Source organism: Phocoena sinus, chromosome 20, assembly GCF_008692025.1.
Source record: "Phocoena sinus isolate mPhoSin1 chromosome 20, mPhoSin1.pri, whole genome shotgun sequence".
Classification (NCBI taxonomy): Eukaryota; Metazoa; Chordata; class Mammalia; order Artiodactyla; family Phocoenidae; genus Phocoena; species Phocoena sinus.
In genome coordinates this window covers 12,046,266-12,068,790 of record NC_045782.1, presented here as the reverse complement: position 1 = coordinate 12,068,790, position 22,525 = coordinate 12,046,266, and the positions used below count along the sequence as shown (strand labels likewise).

General features: G+C 45.7%; 1 protein-coding gene across 6 annotated transcripts in view; it reads left to right on the top strand.

Annotated features, from left to right (window-relative positions):
* Positions 1 to 22,525, top strand: part of RAP1GAP2 (RAP1 GTPase activating protein 2) — a 186,907-nt gene that overhangs the window by 125,442 nt on the left and 38,940 nt on the right. For 4 of the 6 annotated variants that reach the window (XR_004347654.1, XM_032617539.1, XM_032617538.1 and 1 more), the window contains 7 exons: positions 3,822 to 3,866; positions 4,603 to 4,635; positions 5,032 to 5,244; positions 6,453 to 6,556; positions 15,855 to 15,933; positions 16,715 to 16,768; positions 19,466 to 19,549. Coding sequence is in view for 5 of the 6 variants with exons in the window: in XM_032617539.1 (XP_032473430.1) it covers positions 3,822 to 3,866; positions 4,603 to 4,635; positions 5,032 to 5,244; positions 6,453 to 6,556; positions 15,855 to 15,933; positions 16,715 to 16,768; positions 19,466 to 19,549 (612 nt within the window). In the remaining variant the exon portion in view is untranslated. The remainder of the gene's footprint in view (positions 1 to 3,821; positions 3,867 to 4,602; positions 4,636 to 5,031; positions 5,245 to 6,452; positions 6,557 to 15,854; positions 15,934 to 16,714; positions 16,769 to 19,465; positions 19,550 to 22,525) is intronic. The other 2 variants (XM_032617540.1, XM_032617543.1) reach the window with 1 other exon arrangement.

Genomic DNA, 22,525 nt, shown 5'->3' with positions numbered 1-22,525 from the left:
GTGGGAAGGGATGCAAGCTTCTCTGCCTTCTTCGGGCACAGCATGTGTTCACCAACCAGGAAGTTCCCAAAACCCTGTCCTTTTGGGTTTTTGTGGAGGCTTCTTTACATGGGCATGATTGATTAAATCATTGGCTATTGGTGATTGATTGAATCTCCAGCCCCTCTCCCCTCTCTGGAGGTTGGGGGTGGGGCTGAAAGTTCCAACCCTCTAATCGGGGTTGGTTCCCCTGGCAACAAGCCTCCATCCTTAGGGACTTCCCAAAAGTTACCTCATTAACATAAACTTATAACAAGACACTCCTTTCACCTTTATGGCTCTGGAGCTGTTTTAGGAATCAAGGACAAAAGTCCAAATGCTATGACAAAAGATTGCTCTTATCACCTAGGAAATTCCAAGCGTTTTAGGAGCTCTGTGCCTCAAATTGCATGAAGACCGAATATATATTTCTTATTATAAATCACAATATCACAGCTTCTATAAATAAGAACGCCCGCTTACATGTAAAATACCCACTTACGTGGTTGTTGGGATGAAATGAGAAATATGTAAATACTTTGTAGGCATTGCACAAAAATCAGTGTTCAGTGTTGGGGGTCCTTTATAATCACCCCTCACCAAGGGGTCAGGGCTCACAAATGAGAACCACTGCCCTAGGGAATATGGGGGGAGGTCCAGAAGGCTTAATAAATGTAGATGGGAAGAAGATGCTGATAATAGCCCACGTATTTCAAGCACTTCTCGGGCTCAGAGATTGACAGGCGTTATCTCATGTCTTCCTGACAAGGCCCACAGGAAGTAGGCATATTATTATTATCCCCATTTCACAGGTGAGAAAACTGAGGCACAGAGATATTAAATAAAACACTTAAGGGCTCACGGCTAGTACATAGCTTCAAGGCTTAGCCACTGTATCATGGTGCTCTTTACCCTAAGTAGCTGCTGCAGGCTCCAGGAGGGAGGGTCCGGTAGTGATGGAAGCTCTAGGAGGAGAGGCAGAGAGCGTGCCCACAACGGGCCTGAGATGCAGGTGGAGATGCTGAGAAGGCAGCTGCTACCAGCAAGCGTGGTCCTCATGGGAAAGCCAGGTCTCCCTAAGGGGGGAGGGGGAGGGACTGTTTGAGGGAAAACTATTATTAGTGGTTTTGTCATTATCACGAGCAAGTTATTAAAATCCTGCTCTGTGCCCAGCAGTGTGTGGACTACAAACTGATTTATGTGCGTTTAGGGAACGTACAGTCAAGTTGCGGAAACAGGAAGGGCACCGGCCTTGACAGTGAGTAATGGGAGGCAGTGTGTAATAGGTGCTCAGTAAAGCTGGGATCTTCACCTCGAGCCACGGAATCCCTGCACTCTGGCAAGCTGGCGGGGAGTTTGTGGCTCACCCTGCCTTCTCTCTGGTTGCTCCCACGATCCACTCACCCCTCACCGCTAGCCAGGGCCCCTGGCCTCCCCAACAAAAGGCTTCTCTGAGCACAGACTCCAGCCCCACTTAACTGGCCTCACTGTCCTCGTGTTTCGAGGCTGCTGGGTTCTCCTCTCAACTAGATTGGGAGGCTGGCAAGGACAGGGGTCTTTTTTCTTTTTTAGCGGCGCTATGCAGCTTGTGGGATCTTAGTTCCCCGACCAGGGATTGAACCCGCGCCCTCTGCAGTGAAAGCGTGGAGTCTTAACCACTGGACCACCAGGGAAGTGCCAGGGTTCTGGTTGCTTCCTGTGTGTCTCCACGGCAGGCGGCTGACACCCTTGGGCGGTGGGTCAATTTCATCTCAGTTGAGATTGCTGGTGGCTGAAACCGGACTTCCCAGTGCTTGGGCCTCTACCACGTGCCCACTGGGTCCCAGCCTCCTAGGGGCCACAGTTTCCAACTCCTCTGCCTGTATGAAACTCACATGGAAAGCGGCTTCTATGAAGTGTGGCTGGAGTCTGTCCTTGAGTGTGGGCGCCCTCTCTCATGCTGCGGGCGTGAAGACTGAGCCTCAGAGCAGTGAAGCATCCAGGGCACTCTGAGAGTTGTGAAGAGCTGAAACTAAGATCCAGGACTCCTGACCTCCCGGACCGAGAGTCTATGGATTTGAAGAAGGGCACAATCCCTGTGAAGCAGCAGGGGCCGAGTGCACAAGCTTTGGATCCCTTTGGTCCTAGGTTCACGTTCTAGCTGAGTATCCCTGGTCAAGTCACTGTACCTCTCTGAGCCTCAGTGTCTTCATGGCTGGGGATGGGGGAGGGGCGCATAATCATAATACCTGTTGCAAAGGATGACACCCAGAGACGGCCCAGTGCTGCGTGGTGGCTCTGTCGTGGGGGAAGGCACAGGAGGAGGTTTGCTGTCCTGCCCAGGGGCTGTTCCCAGGCAGGGATGACTAGTGCAGGACAAACAAAACAAACTCCTGACATCACCCCCATCCCCATCCGCCCAGTTTGCCTCCCTGGACAGGGTCTGCTGGCCACTCAGGTGGTCTTTATCCCTGTGTGTGGAAAGGAGCACCTGTCCAGCGGGAGGGGGCCCTCCCGTGCCCTCTTGAACAACGCCGCAGGTGACTCAGCCCCACCAAGTCTGGAGAAGCCCAAGTCTAAACCCACCCAGTTAGCAGGAGTCTTGGGCTCTGAGAGCTGTGGGATAGGACCATGCACTTGTAGACACACTTGTAGACACACAGTCCAGCTTCAAATCCACGTGCTGTCACTCACAAGCTTTGTGACGTTAGGCCAGCAACCTACTCCCTGGGCCTCAGTTTCCTCGTTGGTAAATAGGTGCTGAGGGCTTCAAAGGAGACAACAGAGGGAGCGCCACGGAAGGCCAAGGTCCTGATGTGTATTACGATCAGGCAGTGGCCGCTTCTGGACACTCTTCTCTCTAGAGGGGACCTGTTTCTCCCAGTGTGTCCCAGCGTCTCACACCCTCATTGGATTTATTCAAACAATCTTGGGAACACCATGTGCCCCCCTCCCTCAAAACCTAGTTAATTCAGAATATGACTGTAGGACCGGGCCCTGCTCCCCAGAAGAGCATTTTCCAGATAACTGCAGATGATCCCCTTTAATCCACGCCCAGTCATGGTGCCTGTCCCTTGCAGTGACACATCTATGAGGTGGGAAGATGGGTGTTAGAATCCTCATTTTGCAGATGAAGCCACGGAGGCTGCAAGAGGCTCAACTTTGTCAAGGGTCATGGATAGTACGACAGCGGCAGAATGAGGACCAGGTGGCCTGCCTGTCACCCTTGGACCTTCCCACCAGGGAGGGGTGGAGCTGGTGTGGCATGAGGTCCAACATGTGGGCATCGATGACACCCGAAGATGCAGGTTCCCATCCTCACCCCTCACCTACTGGCTTTGAGAGAGCCTGGTGGAGATATTTAAGCACCAAGATATGCTTGATATACGGATATTTAAATATCCAAAGATATTTAATACCCGTAGTTTTACTATATAGTGATCAGTCTTCCAAGGGCTTAACACACTCTCAACATTTAATCTTCACCACAAGAGTAGGCGACGTTTTCGTTCCCATTTTACAGATGGGAACACTGAGCTACAGAGAGGTTTTGTGACTTGCCCATGGTCATCAGGTCATAAGCGGCAGTGTTGGGATTTGAATCCTGGTGATCTGGCTTGAGTCCACGCTCTTAACCCCCTACGCTGCTGCCTTGCCTGAGGCTGCTGTGAGGCCTGAGTGCGTATGGGCCCAGCACATGCCAGCTGTTGTTGCTGTTGTTACTAACCCCCAGCTAAGGCAGCTGCTCCTGATAGACTCCTCTGTTTGGCCTGTCTTCTGTGACCTTTGCTTTTCCATGGATCCTCTTTTCCTTGTTTCTGCAGGGGATCAAGCTTGAAGAGCAGAAGCCGGGACCCCAGAAGAACAAGGTGGGCTGGGCGGGTGACAGGCAGGGCACAGAGTTGGCATGCTGGGGTCTGCTATCTTACACTGTCTAACTCTTATTTTCACCAAGAGCCACTTAAGTGGCCACACGGTGTTGACCGGTACACGGTGGGCAGCAAGGGGGGCCCTGGCTTGACACCTTTGGGACAGCTTCAGGGTGTGCTGGGGTGGAGGCGTTGGTGAGACAAGGCTTGTGGCTCAGCTTGGCTTCTCTGCACCTGCTCCTGCAAACAGACCGCATGCAGCACGTAGGGGTGTCAGGCTCTATGCTCCAGGCTCCGGAGGCATCAGCTCTCAGCTTCAGCTTCCATTGCCAAGGCCCAGGCAGGCAGCTTATCACTTAGAGGTTAACCCCCTTTCCTGGAGGGGTCTAGGTGGGACCAGAGGTCATCTTCCTGTTACAGCATCCCAGGGTGAGAAGCTGGATCACAAGAGTGTGGCACTCCGCGCTCTGCGTACTGCATCTTCAGCTGGCAGGGTTTGCACTCAGGTTCTGTCAGTTTGGGGAAGAACTCAAGCCACATCCCAGAGCTGCCTCTAGGCTGTTCTGTCCGGTGTTCTTCCCACTGATGCTCCCAAAGCCCTGGTGCAGCCTGCCAGGCCCCCCAGCCTATTCCTTACCCCATCTGGAGTAAGGAGTAGAGAGGGGAGTGGAAACAGTAATCAAACTTTCTGGGCATTGCCGAGACTAATGGTGACATTGTGTGGTTTGTCTTGCAGGACGACTACATTCCGTACCCCAGCATCGATGAGGTAGGAATCCCCCTGGCCGCACGGCAGCTCTGGGTCCTGTCTTTGCCGGGGGGGGGGGGGGGCGGGGGTTGCGGGCCGGGGGAGCTGACGGTGATGATGTTGATGGTCCCTGCCCCACCCCACGTGGGAGAGAACCCTGGCCCTGGTACTTGAGGGCTTGAGGCCTTTTGCCACCTTTCCCTTTGTTTAAATTGGGGGTACCCATCCAAGCTTTGCACCTCTGAAACTACGGGGTTGGTGAAGCTGGAGACGTTGTAGGGCTTAGGGGAGGGGTTCATGTTGCTGCGTTTGGCCTCAAAGACGGGATGCCCTCCTTGGAGCAGTTCAGAAGTTGGAGGGCACACCTCCTGCAGACCCAGGGCAGGCTGCAGTGCAAGACCCTCCCTCTGCCTCTAGGTGGTGGAGAAGGGAGGCCCATACCCCCTGATCGTCCTGCCCCAGTTTGGGGGCTATTGGATTGAGGACCCTGAGAACGTCAGCACGCCGACCTCCCTGGGCAGCAGCATCTGTGAGGAGGAGGAAGAGGACAACCTCAGCCCCAGCACGTTTGGCTACAAGCTCGAGTGCAAGGGTGAAGCCAGGGCCTACCGCAGGCACTTCCTGGGGAAGGTGAGGCCCAGGGGGCCCGGGGGCAAAAACAGCTGCTGGAGGGGGAGGGCCCCAGGAACCCAGCATTCTTCTCCAGTTGCCCCTTTATCTCTGTCTGTCCTCTTCAAAGTCGCCCTCCCTGTCCTTGCTGCCTGCCTGTGTCCTCGTTGGAGAGGTCTGACTGGCTGTGCTCCTGGGCAGGGATGGGGCGGACAGAGGGTGTGCAGAAGTTAGGAAGGCTCTTGGTGTGATGAGTCTGGGTGGGGATCTCCCCCAACAAATATCTTAGGAGGTGATGGAATGGGTAGTGTTTGGGGGTGGAGGAGGGTGGAAGGGACAAATACATTCTCACACCTTGGAAGTCTGTTTCTGTCAAAATGGTACAAGTCTCTCGTGTCCTCATTCAAGCAGATCCCCCTGAGTACTTGTACTGGATGATGTGCTGTGAGCCTCTGATGGCTTAAAAGTGACAAAGTTACATTTCTTTAAATACATTCTGCCCATTAGACTTGGCAGGTTCTGGAAGTCCCGAAGGCAGATTCCAGAAATCTCCGGCCTAAGGCAGCTTTGCAGTCTTAGGAGCTGCATCAGAACCCCCTGGGGAATGTGTTAAAGTACAGATTCGAGGGCCGCATCCTGATATGGCCCGTCTGGTATGGGCTCCCTGGGCCAGGAGGAGACCCACTGTCCAGAGGACCTCCTGGCTCCCCTTGGGTGGAGGTGCCAGTGAACCTCCTGGCTTTATTCCCACAAGTAGTCTGAATTGGCAAGCGTTGCCCCTGGAAGCAAGGAAGTGGACTCGATATCTTGCGGTGAAGAACTTGGGCTTTGGTCAAGACAGGTGTGGGTTTGAACCCTGGATCTTTCACTATTAGTTGTGTGACCCTGGACAGTTAACAGTTCTGAACTTGGTTTACCCATCTGTGAAATGGGGATGATGGTGTTTCCTCCCGCATAAAGTTGTAGTCAGGGTTAAAGGAGATGAGGGCTCTTAGGCCCTCAGCCCAGTGCCTGGCACATCCTGGGACTCAGTTGGGCCTCTTACTGTGACCCTTCTCCTTCTTCCCCTCCTCCCCCCTCCCCCCATCATCACCAGTAGTAGCCACAGCAGTAGCATCCTTCTCTTCCTCATTGCTGTGGGGCTTCTGACTCCTGGTGAAGGAGGTGACTTGGGGGAACATGTCCGGAAGGGCCCCTCCTCCCCGCTAACACCTGATTTCTGTCTCTAGGATCATCTAAACTTCTACTGTACCGGCAGCAGTCTGGGGAACTTGCTCTTGTCCATCAAGTGTGAGGAGACGGATGGTATTGAGTACCTTCGGATCATTCTCAGGTGGGGCTTCTGCACTGTTAGAGGCCACGCCTCTAGTGGCCAGGACCCAGAAATACCAGTCTGACCAGTCTGCTCTGGGTGTGCTGGGGAAACAGACCTGGCCGGAACCTTGGGGCGATGTCTGAGTTGCCAGGCAGGGAGACCAGGTGTTTATGCCTGGGGCTTATCGTGGGAGTCAGAGTGGTGTCTGGTTCAAGGTCACCCCAACCTGCCTCTCTTGTGGGGACTGGGACTCTGAGGAAGATGGCTTATCCTGCTGAGATGCAACTCCAACCTGTCCCGGGAGAGGGTTTGCCAGAATACTACCTACGGTGTGCAGCCAGGGAAAATAGATCCCAAAGCATCTGTGTGCACCCGAGACGTGGTCACAACGGGAGCACTGATTCACAGCTAAGCTGGGGACCTCTCTCTGGAATATGACCTCTTCAAGGGCAGGAACTGGAACTGGTTTCTGTTTGGTGTGACTAACGTGTTTTGTAGAACCTCCTTTGCAATAATGACAGAGGGATGGTCTGTGTTCTCTGTAGGCTTATGGTCTAATGGAGAGGAACACGGAGGAGTTTAATATGTGGCGCAGGTATTATTTTAGTGATTTACACAGGACGCTGTGGGAGCACAGAGTCTGTCTTATTTATCTCTGTCCCTGGTGGGCTGGTGGAGAAGCCAGGAAGACCAGTGCTGGTGTTTAGCCATGAGCCTGTCACGCTCCCAGTCCATATTTGTGAATCTAATTGGAAGTCCTTGAAGGTATTTGGAAAAGAGCAATAACATTTTTTTTTTCTGCCCAGATTTTGAGATAAATTTGGGATGGACAGGGACACATAGCCTTGCTATAGGAGAGGTGAGGCGAGGGGGCTGGTACAAGGAAGTTGTCAGCACTCATCCAATTTTGGTTTGCTCTTTATTAAGAAAGGAAGCAGTTTTCTTTGCTGAGGTTCACCTGGCTAGAAATGATGTTTGCAAGGCAAGGAAGAGTCCATTAAATCGCTAGAGCCAGTTTTCTGAGGGAGTAATACCTGGATCCCCGTCTCCTAATAGGATTTCGAGCTAGGTGAACCTCTGTAAAGAAAATTACTTCCTTTCTTAATAAAAATCAGACCCAGGTTGGGTAGAATTTCTGAGTTAAGAAGATAACTGAACACAAGGATCTAACCCTCTTTTTCTAGTATATAGCCTATCTGAAATACTGCACCTGAACTAAAAATAAGAGAAAGATGCCCAGCACGCAATGTACTTTGATGATTTTTTTTTTTGTTGTCATCTGTGGGGTAGTTAGGACTGTAATGTAGGTGATATTGAGAGTTGAACCCCATTGCTTCTTCCTTAGAAAGCAATGTAGTGTGGGAATATATGAAACTGGAGATTTGGGGACAATTCTGTGCTGTTTAGAAGTAAGGGTGAGCCCTGGAACAGTCAGGGGTCTTTCTACGTGGAACCACTTTTGTTGTTTGGGGTCAATAGCATTTGAAATCAGTGCCCTGGGGAGCCCAAGCTCAAATGTGGCTCTCCCAAACAGAAATCCAGCGAGTGGGGTGGCAGAGAGAAGCCATTCACCAGCTAGGAAGTTGGATAATCACATCGTGTACCCAGAGTAATGGCCAAATTGAAAACCAGACATAAAAAAATTGGTCCCACAGCCTAGTAACTTTACCAGGCACAAAGAAGAAATTATGCAGAGATGAAATTCCTCTGCTGGCAGTGACTCCTGTCCCAGCTTCTTCCTCATTCCCTGTAGGCTTCTGGATTATTTAATTGATGTCTTATAACAACCAGCTCTCTAGCCTAAAATCTGAGGAGAGTATTCTAACAGCATCTGTGTGTGCCATGAGAGTTGCCAAGGAGAATCTACTAACAGTTTGGAGATAAATAACAAGCCTGAGTAGATGTCTCCATTTTCAAGTTTGGATATAAAAAGAAGAAGGAGAGGGGAAAAAAAAAACCCCTCATAGTTTGGTGAAAGAAAAGATTCTGCATCTAAAAAAGTATAACCTAGCATTTAGAAGGTAGGGAAATAACCAAGCTTTGAAAAGGATTTGTTATAAAAAGCCAAGTAAAATTTAGATATGTTAACTTTGTGTTTTCGGCAGACTTCTAGAAAAAAATAAACTGTTTTAAAGACAAAAGATTAAATAAGGCAATAGAATGATATGAAGAACGTGCTGGTTAAATTAAGGAAATAATATAAAAAAACTAAAAATGGCCAAGAAGAATTCTAAATGATATTACAAACAGTAAAGAGCAGAATCTACTTTGTGGAAACCCAGTTAGTAATATTGAGAATAAGCTTAAGAAGCTCTCACATAATTCAAAGGTAAACACAACAACTATAAAATGATAAGCAAAATTATAATGAATGTGGAGGATAGTGAACAGGAATTAAACATGTGGATGGATGTTCTTAAGCTGATTGAAGACTTAAATCTGAAGATCAAAATGACCCACCAGGGCTCCCCTGGTGGCACAGTGGTTGAGAGTCCGCCTGCCGATGCAGGGGACACGGGTTCGTGCCCCAGTCTGGGAAGATCCCACATGCCGCGGAGCGGCTGGGCCCATGAGCCATGGCCACTGAGCCTGTGCGTCCGGAGCCTGTGCTCCGCAACGGGAGAGACCACAACAGTGAGAGGCCCACGTACCGCAAAAAAAAAAAAAAAAAAGACTCACCAAATATCAGACAAAATCAATGACAAAGAAAACGTACCCATTATAGAAAAAGAGAGAAAATAGAGGAATCATAAATAAATAAATATGATAATGGAAATAAGTCTGAGTACATAGATGATGTATAATAAATATAAATTAGTTAAATTCCACTATTACACAGAAAAGATTCTCAGTTTGGGTCATCTCTCCAAAGGGGAAAAAAAAAAATCAATCAATTAATTTTATTAAAGAAAGTGACTGTATATTTAAAAAGAAAAGTGTTGAGAAAAAGTTATAACAATCAAATCCGAAAAGAAAGCAGAGTGGGCAATATTAATATGGAAAAACAGAATTTAAGGCAAAGCAATCAGTGTGACAAAGAGGGCCATTGTCTATTTGTGAAAGATAAAATCCACAGCAAAGATATCTTATGAACCTTTTTGTTGTTAATAGTATATATTTTAACATAATATATGTGTGTGTGTGTGTATATATATATATATATATACACACACACACATATATATATAGTGATTAAAATATGGAGAAATTGGCAGAATACAATTGTAGTGGTAGATTTTAACATACTTCTTACCACTTGACATCAACTAGGGTAGGGAATGAGAGGGTATGGATAATCTCATTAATATTATTTATGTCAATTGTATATATGTATCTTTATATGTATCTGTACCTATACTTGGCTATCAAACTTTGATCCTCTCATGGAGATCTCTGCTTCTTTTCAAGTGTCTATGGAATATTTACACAAATTGATCATAAGGTAGATAGGGCTTTAAAACAAAACCTAGACTTCTAGGCTCCAACCATTTAAAAAAATAACAAATTGTTATACATATATAACAGTTATATATATAATTGTTATATATGTATAACATATACACATATATATAGCAATTATATATAACATATGTATAATATATATACACATATATATGTGTTATATACGCATATATAACACATACATACATATATATATTTGAATATAAATATGTAGTATATATAAAGACATGAATAACTGTATATCTTCCCATTTCCTCATTTCCCTAGCGTTCTGTAGAACCTAGTGTTCTGTAACTTGCATCTGTTAACAATATATCTAGAGTTCTTTCCATATTAGTACATAAAGAGTTTCTTAATTCCTTTTACTGCTGCACAGCATTCTATCACCTGAATGTGAAATAATTTATTTAATAGATCCCCTATTAATGGCCATTGTCAGTCTTTCAGTATCACAAATAATGCTGCAATGAATAACCTTGTACAAATGTTAATTTGTATGGACTAAAATAATTTCTCAGAAGTAAAATAGCTGGGTCAAAACATAAATGCGGGCTTCCCTGGTGGCGCAGTGGTTGAGAGTCCGCCTGCCAATGCAGGGGACACGGGTGCATGCCCCGGTCCGGGAAGATCCCACATGCCGCGGAGCAGCTGGGCCCATGAGCCATGGCCGCTGAGCCTGTGTGTCCGGAGCCTGTGCTCTGCAACGGGAGAGGCCACAACAGTGAGAGGCCCGCGTACCGCAAAAAAACAAAACGAAACAAAAAACATAAATGCACGTGTATTTTAATAGATTTGCCAAATTGCCTTCGGTAAGAGCTGTATAAATTTGAACTTGGATTTTTGCCAATCTGATAGTTAAAAATGGTATTTTAATATAGTTTAAATTCATAATAATTTAATTGAATTATGTTGGGCATCTCTTCATATATTTAAGGATCACATGTATTTATTTTCTGTGAACTGTCTGTTCATAAGCTTTGCTCCTTTTTTTATAAAAAAGGATTGTTAGCCCAAATTTCTATTTTTAAAAATCTTACAGATCATTCTTGATAGCAGTAGATTTAGGAACCAGAGTTTTGAGCCACAGAGTAAATCTAAATAAATTTTAAAAATCAGACACTTTGCTGGATATATTTGCTTGCAATTTGACAGTAAAACTACAAATTAATAACAGTAATGTTTAAAAAACTCACTTAACCACTTAGAAGTAGGTTATCTCAACACTTTCCTAAATAACTGTTGGGCCAAAGAGGAAATCAAAGCTGAAGTTATACAGTATTTATAAAATAATGACATTTAAAATATTACATCTAAAAACTTATGGGTTGTGTCCAAAGCTATACTTAGAAGAAAATTAATTGCCTCCTTATTCAAAAAGAAAGAATCATATTTGTAAGTTGTTGTTAGTAACCTGTCTGTGCCTCAGTTTGTTTATCCGTGAAACGGTGATGGTAGTATCCACCTTAAAATTATTGAATGCATATTTTGTGTCAGAACCTGATACATTGTAGCTACTCAAGAATGGTAGCTGCTGTTATTATCAATATTATTACTGAAAGTAAGAGGAAGGAATTAACAAAGATTAAAGTTGAAACAAATAAATTAGAAATAAAAAACCTCATGAGATTTGATAAGTAAATCTAAACTACAGATTTATTTATAGCCTAGAAAAAGATAAACTTCTGTTGAGGGAACAAAATAGGTAACTATTCAGCTAGTCAAATACAGATAAAAAGAGAAAATAAAAATACACAAAATTAGGCGTTAAGAAGGCATATAACCACAGATGTAAAGAAGATCAAACAGTTTAACAATAGACGTTAATAGATATTCAACCAATGCTATTCAACCAATGCTATTATATTGATAATTTTATTTGAAGCAGATGCCTTTCTGGGAAAGTATGCATTACTAAATTTAACACGAGGTGAAAAACCTGACCGGCTCAATAATAATAATGGAATAAATTGAAAAAGTTCTCAAAGAATGATCTCTCCAAAAGTTTCTAGATCTAAAAAAAAAAAAAAGTTTCTAGATCTAGATGGTTTGTAGGTAGTTATTTGAAACTTGTAAGGAACAGATTTCCTTAGAACTTCAAAGATAAATAGGAAATTTTAAAGATACTTAAGGATAAAGACAGATTATTTGTGAATGACAGCTAGGCTGAGAGCAGACTTCTTATCAGCCGTGGGACAATGGGACAATATCTTTAAAGTGGTGGTAGACAGCTGTTTCAGATATTTTTAAAAAATGAAGGGAATATATCAGTTACAGACTCTTCCTGAAAGAATTACTGAAGGATGTACTTCAGCTAGAAGAAAAGAGAAACCAAAAGGAAAGATGCAACTAAAAAGTGAGAAGAAATAGGTAAACTATGTTGATGAGTTTAATTACTGACTGGAGAAAGGAAGTATTTTTTTTAAAAAAAGGATTCTTGAATTAAATGTATAAACAAATGTAGGAAGGACAGTGGGAGGGAAGAGTTCAGTAGCTATTGTGTCCCCTCCTTCCTCAGGAGAGAGATAGCAAGTAAGTTTAGAGTTCGTTGGAAAAATATAAATACGTGTTAGAAGTTACAGAAACTTCTGTAAAAAGAAAACACAGGGTTATTAAAAACACACAATGATAAAAAGTAATTCTAAGTACATTAGTAATCACAAGTATAAATTAGCCTATGAAAATATCAGGCTATCAGATTGAACTAAAAATGCAGCTATACTCTACTTGATAAGAGACATGTCTAAAGAAAAACGACATGGAAAGATTTAAAATAAAGAAATAAGAAGAGATATGCTGGAGAAATACTAACCAAGAAAGCTGGTGAGCAACAGGCAAAATAGAGTTTTAGGGGGAAAGTGTTAGTAGGGATAAAAGGAACACTCCTTTGTAACTTGGGAATCCTTCCCTACTCCTGATTTTCTTGATCTGTGAAGGGAACACTTCTGTGTGGCACCCCTGGCTCTCTTCACCCCCTTGATACAAGGCTAAATTTGGGAGTAAGAACTTGATGTGTATAGCTGTGTTCTTTTCCCTTTCCCTCTTGGAGCTAGCTGCCCTCAGGGCATTCCCCCTGCTCCCTGTACTGTAAGTCCCACCTGAGCAGACCCCACGAGAGGAGGCTTGCCCCTGCCCAGCACTGCCTGTGGGTGTGGGTAACTCTGGGGTGTAATCAGAAGACCCACTGCACCTTCACAGTAAGCTCATGTGCTTCCTCTTCACCTTTATCAGTGCCAAAGGAGTTATTTTAATTCCCAAATTACTTTTAATTTCTCTTTTCTGTATTTGTTCATAACTTGGGCAGAGAAGGATGCCCTTTACTGGACCCCTCAGAGGCCTCAGCCTACATGATGATCAAAAGAAGAGTCCACCTGGAAGATCTAACAGTCATGAACTTGTATTTAGTAACATAGTCTTGAATTTAAAAAGGCAAAAACTGATAGGAATATAAGAAGCAGACAAATCCTCATAGTGGGAGATTTCAGTAACATCTCTCAGATGCCAATGGACCAAGCAGACAAAAAATTGTGAGGATATAGAAGATTTGAACAACACAGTTAACAAATTTGATCTTGTAACATACATTCCTAAACTCAACAAAAGAGAAAAAGATACATTCTTTTTCAAGCTCAGATGGAACATGAAAAAAAAGTCCACGTATCAAGTCAGCAAATTTCAAATAATTAATATATAGGGTATGTTCCCTGAATAAACAAAAATTAAACTAGAAATCAACAATGAAAATACTGAAAGATAAAACTCATATATTTGGAAAGTTAAAAAAATAAAGAAAACCCTTGAAAATAACTGAGGTGCTGAAGGGGAAATCGCAGAAAACTGACAAAATATTTAGAACTAAGTGACAATGAAAATACTACCTATCAATGTGTGGGATGCAATTAAAGTGGTACCTAGGGAGAGATGTATAGTTTTATATGCATTTGTAAAAAAGAAGAAAGATTCAGTGTGTAAGCATGCAGGTCAGGATGTTAGGAAAAGAATAGTAGAAAAAAAACCCAAAGAAAATAGAAGGAAAGAAATAAAAAAGGCAAGAATAAGCTAGTGAAGTAGAAAGCAAAAATAAAAAAAGAATAGAGGTCATAGACAAAACCAAAAGCTATCTCTTTGAAAAGATTAATAAACTAAACCCCCAGCAAGGGCTGACTAAGGAAAACAGAGAAAAGATACAAACAGATACTATTTCCACAATGAAGGAAGGGACACGACTGCAAATAGAAATGAAGCCTTAAGAGAATACCAAAAACAACTTTATATCAATGCATTTGATGGATAATTTTATAGAAAAAACCCATAAATTCCGAAAAGTGACTCAATAAAGAGTAGAAAACCTCAATGTTCACCATTAAAGAACCGAATTGGGGGACTTCCCTGGTGGTGCAATGGTTAAGAATCCACCTGCCAATGCAGGGCACATGGGTTCGAGCCCTGGTCCAGGAAGATCCCACATGCCGCAGAGCAACTAAGCCTGTGTGCCACAACTACTGAGCCCACGTGCCTAGAGCTTGTGCTCTGCAACAAGTGAAGCCACCGCAGTGAGAAGCCCGCGCACTGCAACAAGGGTGCCTCCCCGACCCCCGCTCGCCCGCCACAGCTAAAGAAACACTGCACAGCAATGAAGACCGAAAGCAGCCAAAAAAAAAAAAAAAAAAAAAAAGAACCGAATTGATAGCCACAGGTATCCTCCCAACGAAGAACAGCAGGCCCAGAGATTTGTCTGTGAAATCTCAGACAAATTTTAGCAAACCTTTAAGGGACAGAAAATTCCTATGGTATACAAACTATTTCAAAGGATGAGATGCTCACCAGCCATTTTCCGAGGCTGGAGTAACACCTGGATATCAAAACCTGCAAAGGGAAGTACAAGAAAATAAAATAGGCCAGTGTTGCTATTGAACATAGATATGAAACTCTAAATAAAATATCAATAAATTGGGCTTCCCTGGTGGCGCAGTGGTTGAGAGTCCGCCTGCCGATGCAGGGGACACGGGTTCGTGCCCCGGTCCGGGAAGATCCCACATGCCGCGGAGCGGCTGGGCCCGTGAGCCATGGCTGCTGAGCCTGCGCGTCCGGAGCCTGTGCTCCACAACGGGAGAGGCCACAGCAGTGAGAGGCCTGCGTACCGCCCAAAAAAAAAAAAAAAAAAAAAAAAAAATCAATAAATTAAATTCAGCAGGATATGAAAAAAATAATACATCATAAGCAAGAGGAGTTTTACCCGTGGATTGAAAATATAGCTCAACAGAAATGTAATCCACCAGGTTAACAGCTTAAAAACCATATGATTATCTCAGCAGATGCAGAAAAGCATTCAGTAGAATTCAACACTTCCATAATGTGCTCAATGAATCAGGGGAACAGGCTAAACTTAGCCTTATGGTGAATCCCTTTATAAAGCAACTTTCATCTCATCTATATTTTACGTGAATACAGATTTTCAAATATTAGTTTTTCTTTTCATAAAGGTTTAATTGCATGTCAGACCCAAATATGTCCAGAAGCTCTGCCCAGTTCTTCTGAAGAACACAAAAAACCCACAAAGAAACAAAAAAGTAATGTCGAACTTGAAGGTAGCTATTTGCATTTTCTGTATTTCAGTTGCAGTCAGCTGTACCAGGCAGGTTCTTTGAGTATCCATTTCCCATGGGGTCCCTAAGTAGCATTCCATTTTCCAGTTTGAGTGCAGCGCCTAATGCCTGGGTTGGGCGGAACGAGGCAGGTCTGACCCAGGGTGACGTGAAGCAAGTACCTGCCTTGTGGCCTGGCGTGACCTCAGCCACCTTCCTCATTGACTCCATTTCTGTGGACACCCCTTTCTCATCCTCATCCATGTGTGCAGGTCCAAAGTGAAGACAGTACATGAGCGGATCCCCCTGGCCGGACTGAGCAAGTTGCCCAGTGTCCCTCAGATTGCAAAGGTAAAAGGTGACACTGAGAGGAGGTGGCTTCCTCCTTTAGGCCAGGTCTGGCCTCTGGGTTGGGGGCGGAGGCTCGTCCTGGGTGGGCTCTGCCCTTGGGGAGGGGAAGGCCATTGTCCTCTTGGGCCCTTGACTGCACGGATGCGGTTGGGGGGAGCGGTTGGCGGATGCCCCCCTTTCCTCTACACCTTGCCCATCTCATCCTCGCTGCTGAGGCTGATCAGGGCACAGGATAATCCATGGTCTCTGCCCCCAAGTTCACAGCTAGTTCAGGAGACAAGAGAAATGGAGAGACAGGGTTGGAGAATAGAGGAGGAGGGAGGGGAGGGGGCAGCTGGGGAGACTTCACAGCCGAGGACGGTTGGGTTGAGGGATGACCGGGCTGTTGATTGAGATGGAAGGGCCCCCCCAGGTAAGGAGCCATCAGCTGGTGGAGGGGCCCATGTCACTTCTCTGGGGTCCTGGGAACTTGGAAACTGAGTGATCAAAGCGGGGTGAGAAGGATGGTCAGCTGGGTGGGGTTGGACCCACACTCTGGGAGTGGGAACGCCAGGCAGAACTGTGTCGGATACCTTCGGTGGCCTCGCTTCAGCAGGAAACCCCCGGAAGGTCCCTTGACTTCCCGACCACATGTGAGTGAGCAGTAGTACCAGGATCTGACCCCAGGCCCCCTGAGCCCCGCGGGTCTTGGCCTCACGCTCTTTTTCTTGGTGGGCAGAGGAGCGCAGGTGCCCTCCGTGGATGTGGCCCCTGAGCTGTGTGTTTCTCTCTCCGTGCTTAGGCTTTCTGTGACGACGCAGTGGGGCTGAAATTCAACCCTGTCCTGTACCCCAAGGTGAGGACCTTCCCCCCACCCCCCTTGCTCAGGGCTCTGCCATTTGGCACGGATTTGCACGCCTGGGGCTCTGTGGGAAGTTCTCTGCATCTTGGGGGGTTTTGCGGCGTCTCCGTGATACACCTCCATGTCTCCCCCTCTCCCTGCCCACCCCTTCACAAACTGATCTGCTGGGAACCCGTCCTCAGCCATGCCTGGGTCCCCAGCCCGCTAGAATGGGTCCCCAGCTGTGTGGAGGTGGCAGACGGGGAGCAGTGGTGCAGCTTCTCAGTCTGGTTGTACCTGCCTGAGGCCAGTGCTGGGCTGGGGAGTGATTCTGCCTCTAGCTGGGGGGCTGCTGCAGACCTGGTCAGCCATCAGGAAGGGGGCGAGGCGGGCAGAAGAAAGAACCCCACTAAGAAATAAAAGGCCAGACCTCGGCTCCCTGTTGCCAACATTACTACAGGTCTGAGGCCTTACAAGCCTCCGCCGGCCCCCTAGTTAATAAACTTGGCTGGTTCTCTGTTAACAGTTTCCTTAGGCTTGGCCTGAACTTAACCCCAGTTCTGATGTCGGGGTGTGGGTGGGGAGAAGAGCGATAATAACCAAACAAACTCCCAAGCCCGCTCAAGAGCAATTATGCCATGAGAGGACTTAATCACCCATGGACAGTGAATCGCTTTAAATAGGCCATAGGAAGAGACCCAGGGCACTGGCTGCTGCTTCACGAGCCCGCAGGGCCTGGGGAGAGGCCGTGGAAGCAGGGCAGCGCTTCCGAGCATCCACCGTGGGCCGGCTGGGGCTCGCTGGGGCAGGCTGGCTGGCGCTGATTCAGTCCATTCCGAGTCCCGGTTCTGACAGCCAGGAACCAGGAGGTGAGACGTTTGATGAGGGGAGAGGGGTCCTGTCCTGGCTGGGATACCCAGAACCCCCTGGAATGAAGCCTCATATCTTCACAATTGGGCTTGACACACTATTTGGCCCCGTGCGGGGGCTGAGCTAATGGCAGGGTCCTCTCCTGCACAGAGAATGTGCCAGAGCCCTTCTCTCAGACGCCTCTTTCCCCCCCACCGAGCATCTGTAGGCGCTTCCCAGTAAGATGCTGTGCTCCATGGAATATTTTCTATCATTCAGACTGCCCTCCCCTTTATAATTAAAGCTGAATTTGTGAGGTTTAACCAAACATCAAAACCCCATCATAAAGCCCTAACTTAACTACAAGTTTGGCAATTTTTGTTGTCAAATCACAGCCACTGAGAGAACCTGATGACTCTCATTTTTGCAGTTTTCTCTATAGCTTGGAAAGCCTCCGGCTCTGGTAATAATGGGAGAGCAGCTGTATTTTCATGTTTTCTAGATTGGAAGGACTGCTTCGTCCGGCTGGGATGTTAATCTGGCTGAGATGTGTGTGTGTTTTTACAATTCACAGAGTTTAGAATGTTCCTTGGAAGGTGTCCATGACCGGGTGCCTCTTCCCGGGCAGGGCAACTGCTCCAAGCCTTTGACTCATCCCAGGCGGGAGTGGGGGGCGCCCTTTGGGGTCGGGCAGCGCTGTTCTTCCAGGGGGAGCTGAGAAGTGTCCATTTCCTCAGGCGGCTGAGAGCCACACAGAGATATGTCAGGGGTGACAACCTGACATGGGCCACATACTCTGGCCAAAAAGTCATGCCTGGTTTGTTCTTCCTGTAGCAAAACATGTGGTCGAATCCCTCCTTTTTATTGCAGAGGCCATCCCAATAGTCCCCAACTCTTGTGTTTCCTAACAAGCTGGTCCAACTCTGATCTTTCTGGAGGGTTTACATGGATGATGATGATAATAGCTGCTGTGTGCTCAGCACTTCATGTGCTTGATCTCACTGAATCTTCACAGCCACACGTCTTCATTGAACAGGTGAAGTGGGACTTCCCTGGTGGTCCAGTGGTTAAGACTCCACGCTTCCAATGCAGGGGGCACAGGTTCGATCCCTGGTCGGGGAACTAAGATCCCGCGTGCTGTGCAGCATGGCAAAATAATAATAATAATAATAATTAATAATAAAGAAACAGATGAGGAAACTGAGGCCCAGGGAAGTTAAGTGGCTCACTCAAAGCTGCACAGGTGAAAGCAGTGGATTCAAAATGAGAGCTTAGTGTTTCTGACCAACTCTTTGAAGCACAATAGAAAATTCGATGGAACCAGTGGTCAGGGTTTTTTTGTTTGTTTTTTCTTTGCATATTGAATTAGCGTATGTTCCACCTTAGAGACCTCTTATTTTATGGACAAAGGGGATTGACGTCTGGGCAGGAGCAGTGCCTTGCTCAAAATCACACTGCTGCTTAGAGGTGGAATTGGAGCCAGCATCATCCTCGCTGACCGGTTTTGGGGTCCCAGCTGCCCTTTTTACTCCCCAGATAGAACACTGGGGTAAAGTCAGTTCCCCGCGTCCTGCTGGACTGCCTGTGTGTCCAGGCCTTGGCTGGCATATCTGGAGGGAAATGGAATGGGTGATCCAGAGGTTTGGTCACCGCTGGCGGAAGCCTAGGGGCTGGGAACAGCTGAGACCTTTGGAGTTGCATCTCGACCGTGTACTTTGGACTTCACCCTTTCTCTTCCTCCCTGTGTGGATGTTTCATATCAGGGGGGCATGTTCTCCACCAAAATGGGTGCTTCCCCTTCCACTTGCCTCCTCATTTTGCCTCCAAGTTAATAATCTGATTTCTTCTTCCCACATTTTCCAGGCCTCCCAAATGATCGTGTCCTACGATGAGCATGACGTCAACAACACCTTCAAATTTGGGGTCATTTATCAAAAAGCCAGGCAGGTAAGCATCACGAATCCATACTGGTCACTAGGTCCTGTGGTTTCTCCCTGGGGACTTTTGTTTTCCCATCCCCCAAGCACAGGAGCCCTGCATTACGTTCTTAAATACTCTGAACACAGTGACCACATTTCATATATGAATTAGACTGGAGGTGGTAGAATCTTCAAGGTGGGCTGCTGCTCTCAAAAAGGCCTGCAGATCCCTTAAATGGTAATGTAGCTTTTCATGCAGTGAATCCTAATTCTTCCTGGCTCCCTCCACTTATATTTAACAATGAGCTGTTCGTCACAAGAAAAGTCGGACTGGGTGGAGGGAATGCATGAGCACAGGCTGCTTTCTCCTTGCCCACCACTCTCCTGGCTGGGAATTAGCTTTTGCTCCCCAGACTTGAGTAGTGTCCTGGCATCAGCTGTATGCTCTCTGCCCAGCTCTGTGTTCATTGATGTCACCCTAGTAGCTTGAAATCAGCCACGATGGAAGTATTCACACCATGGAAATGGGCAAACACCAGGGCTTCTGTTTTCTGTCTTTGGAGAGGAGGTTGTTAAAAATTTTGCCAGTACGTAGTACTCCTCTATCTCTTGTAGCACTCACGTGCTGCTTTGGTGTCAGTTGACCAGAATGGTGTTTCTCAAAGTGCGTTCCATGAGACACTAGTCCAGTGAGGTACTCTGTGAACAGATGAGTTCCAGGGAGGTGGGTGTGGTCAGTTGTGTGGGAACATTTTAAAGGTTCTGAGAACCCCCAGAGTAGAGAACTCTTTATAACTTTGTTGAACTCAGTGGTTCCCATACATATTTGACCACAAACTTTCTATCCTCCTACCATGAACTTTTATTAGCATCCTGAGAAGTCGTCTGCTGAACACACCGGTATTTCCTCATCTGGGTTGTATGGAAGAAGGTTCCACACCTATTTCATCTTTGTATCATCCAAGAACCTAGCATGGGGTGTTTATATAAATACACTCAATTTTTCGTTATGTGAATGAATGAATGAATCAAAGTTTTGACCCTGTGAGTGGTAGGTCGATAATATCTTTCAATATTATCTGTGTCATCTTTTTTGCGTGACAGTGTGTTTCTCAGCTGGATGATAGCGGACTTCCTTGTCTGAAGATATTAGACCACAAGAGGCATGTGTTCACTTAAAAACACTCTGATTAATGAAGGCTTGTGGAGCTGAAAGACCAGCACAGATAAATCTTATAATTTAAGGGAATTATTCAAGTAGCCACTCTAATTATTTTCACATACTGCATTTTTATTTTGTACAGCTCTGATAATACAGCCCCACTAATTAAAGTTCCTTGCTTGTGAAATTTACCAAAGCACATCTCATAAGGTGATTACAGTCCAATATTCCAGCAGAGTTATAATTACTGAACATTAACCATCCACCTCTGAGAAGGAGTCTGAAGGAGTCTGTATGTTCTTTATGTACCTGACACCGCTGAGGCAAGGTGGGGTCGCCCCGGCAGATAAAAGTCTTTTCTTAAAATATTTGGATTGTTGTTGTGCAAACCTACATTGGGGGGATTATATACGAACATTTGTTGCGTGAAAGCCCTATGCTGGTTTTAGGATATAAATAAACCCCATCTAACTATCTGTTCGTCAGGCACTTTGCTAAGCCTGTGGAGGATACAGTAACGACTAAGAACATTTCCCCTGAGTCCATGGTCACGTTCAAGGCCAGTATAAAAATAAAGTCAGTCATACCAATCTGGGTGTAATTCCTAGAGAGAGGTGCACACCCCAGAGCATAAGCTGGATTGTTTTCTCAGGAGAAGATGTATGTTGCTTAGAAGCAGCTATTCTCCCGAACCCTAGCTTCATGACCTGGGGCATACAGCATGCTGGACTAGAGTTGGGATGCCTTCGTGGCATGTGACAGATCAGGCATCAGGAAACCTTTTCTGTAAAGGGCCAGATAGTAAATACTTTAGACTTCACGGGCCATACTGTTTGTGTTGCAACTATTCAACCCTGCCTTTGCAGTTCAAAAGCGGCCGTAGACAATACTAAATGAATTGGCCTGGCCATGTTCCAATAAAACTTTATTTATAAAAATAGGCAGCGGGCCCAATTTGGCCCCCAGGCCATAGTTTGCTGACCCCTGCTAGAAAGCAGTGTTTCCCAAATTTTAGACGTTCACAAACCACATCCAAGATCATGTCATTCTACCCTTACATTTTTTTATTGCACCTATACCACTAACTACTTACTTTTCTTTAAAGTTTTCTTTCACCTTAAATTCAATTTTTAAAGGATATTTTATGTCACTACTCTTACTGGGAAATTAGTATCACTTGCATGAAATGAAGGTAATTCTAAAAAGAAATACTGTAAAAAAACAAAATTAAGTTATTGAAATCTAGCTAGACTCTGTTTCCTATTGAAGGCTTAGAACCTGAGGTCGGTTCTTTCTTCTTATAAAGCAGGCATTAAGGAGATGTTAAAGAATCACCTATTGGAGACTTCCTCCTTAAAGGGATTGCACAGACTGGAGTGTCTTTGTGTCATCTTCAGCTGTTCATTGCCATCTATGGGTGTTTGCAGAGCCTTCAGCTGTTTGCAGAGCCTGCCGCTGTGGGTAGAACCTTTTGATCAGGCAGGGCCACTCAGTGTTTTAAGCCTGTCACGATTGCAGAGCTTGCTCCTGTTTTCAGCTTTGCTTTCTATTTTTAAAAAAATGATTAAACTTTTAATTTTTTGATATTTGTAAATTTCCATGCTGTTGTATTAATAAGAAATAATACAGAGAGATCTTGTGTACCCTTCATGCAGTTTCCCCCAAAGGTAATGTCTTATAAAATGATAGTACAGTATCACAGCTGGGATACTGATGGTGATACAATCCACAGATCTTATTCAGACTTCCCCAATTTTACACATATTCATTTGTGGCATGTCTGTGAATTATATTCCATTGTATGGATATATCACATTTTGTTTATCCATTTGTGAGTCATCG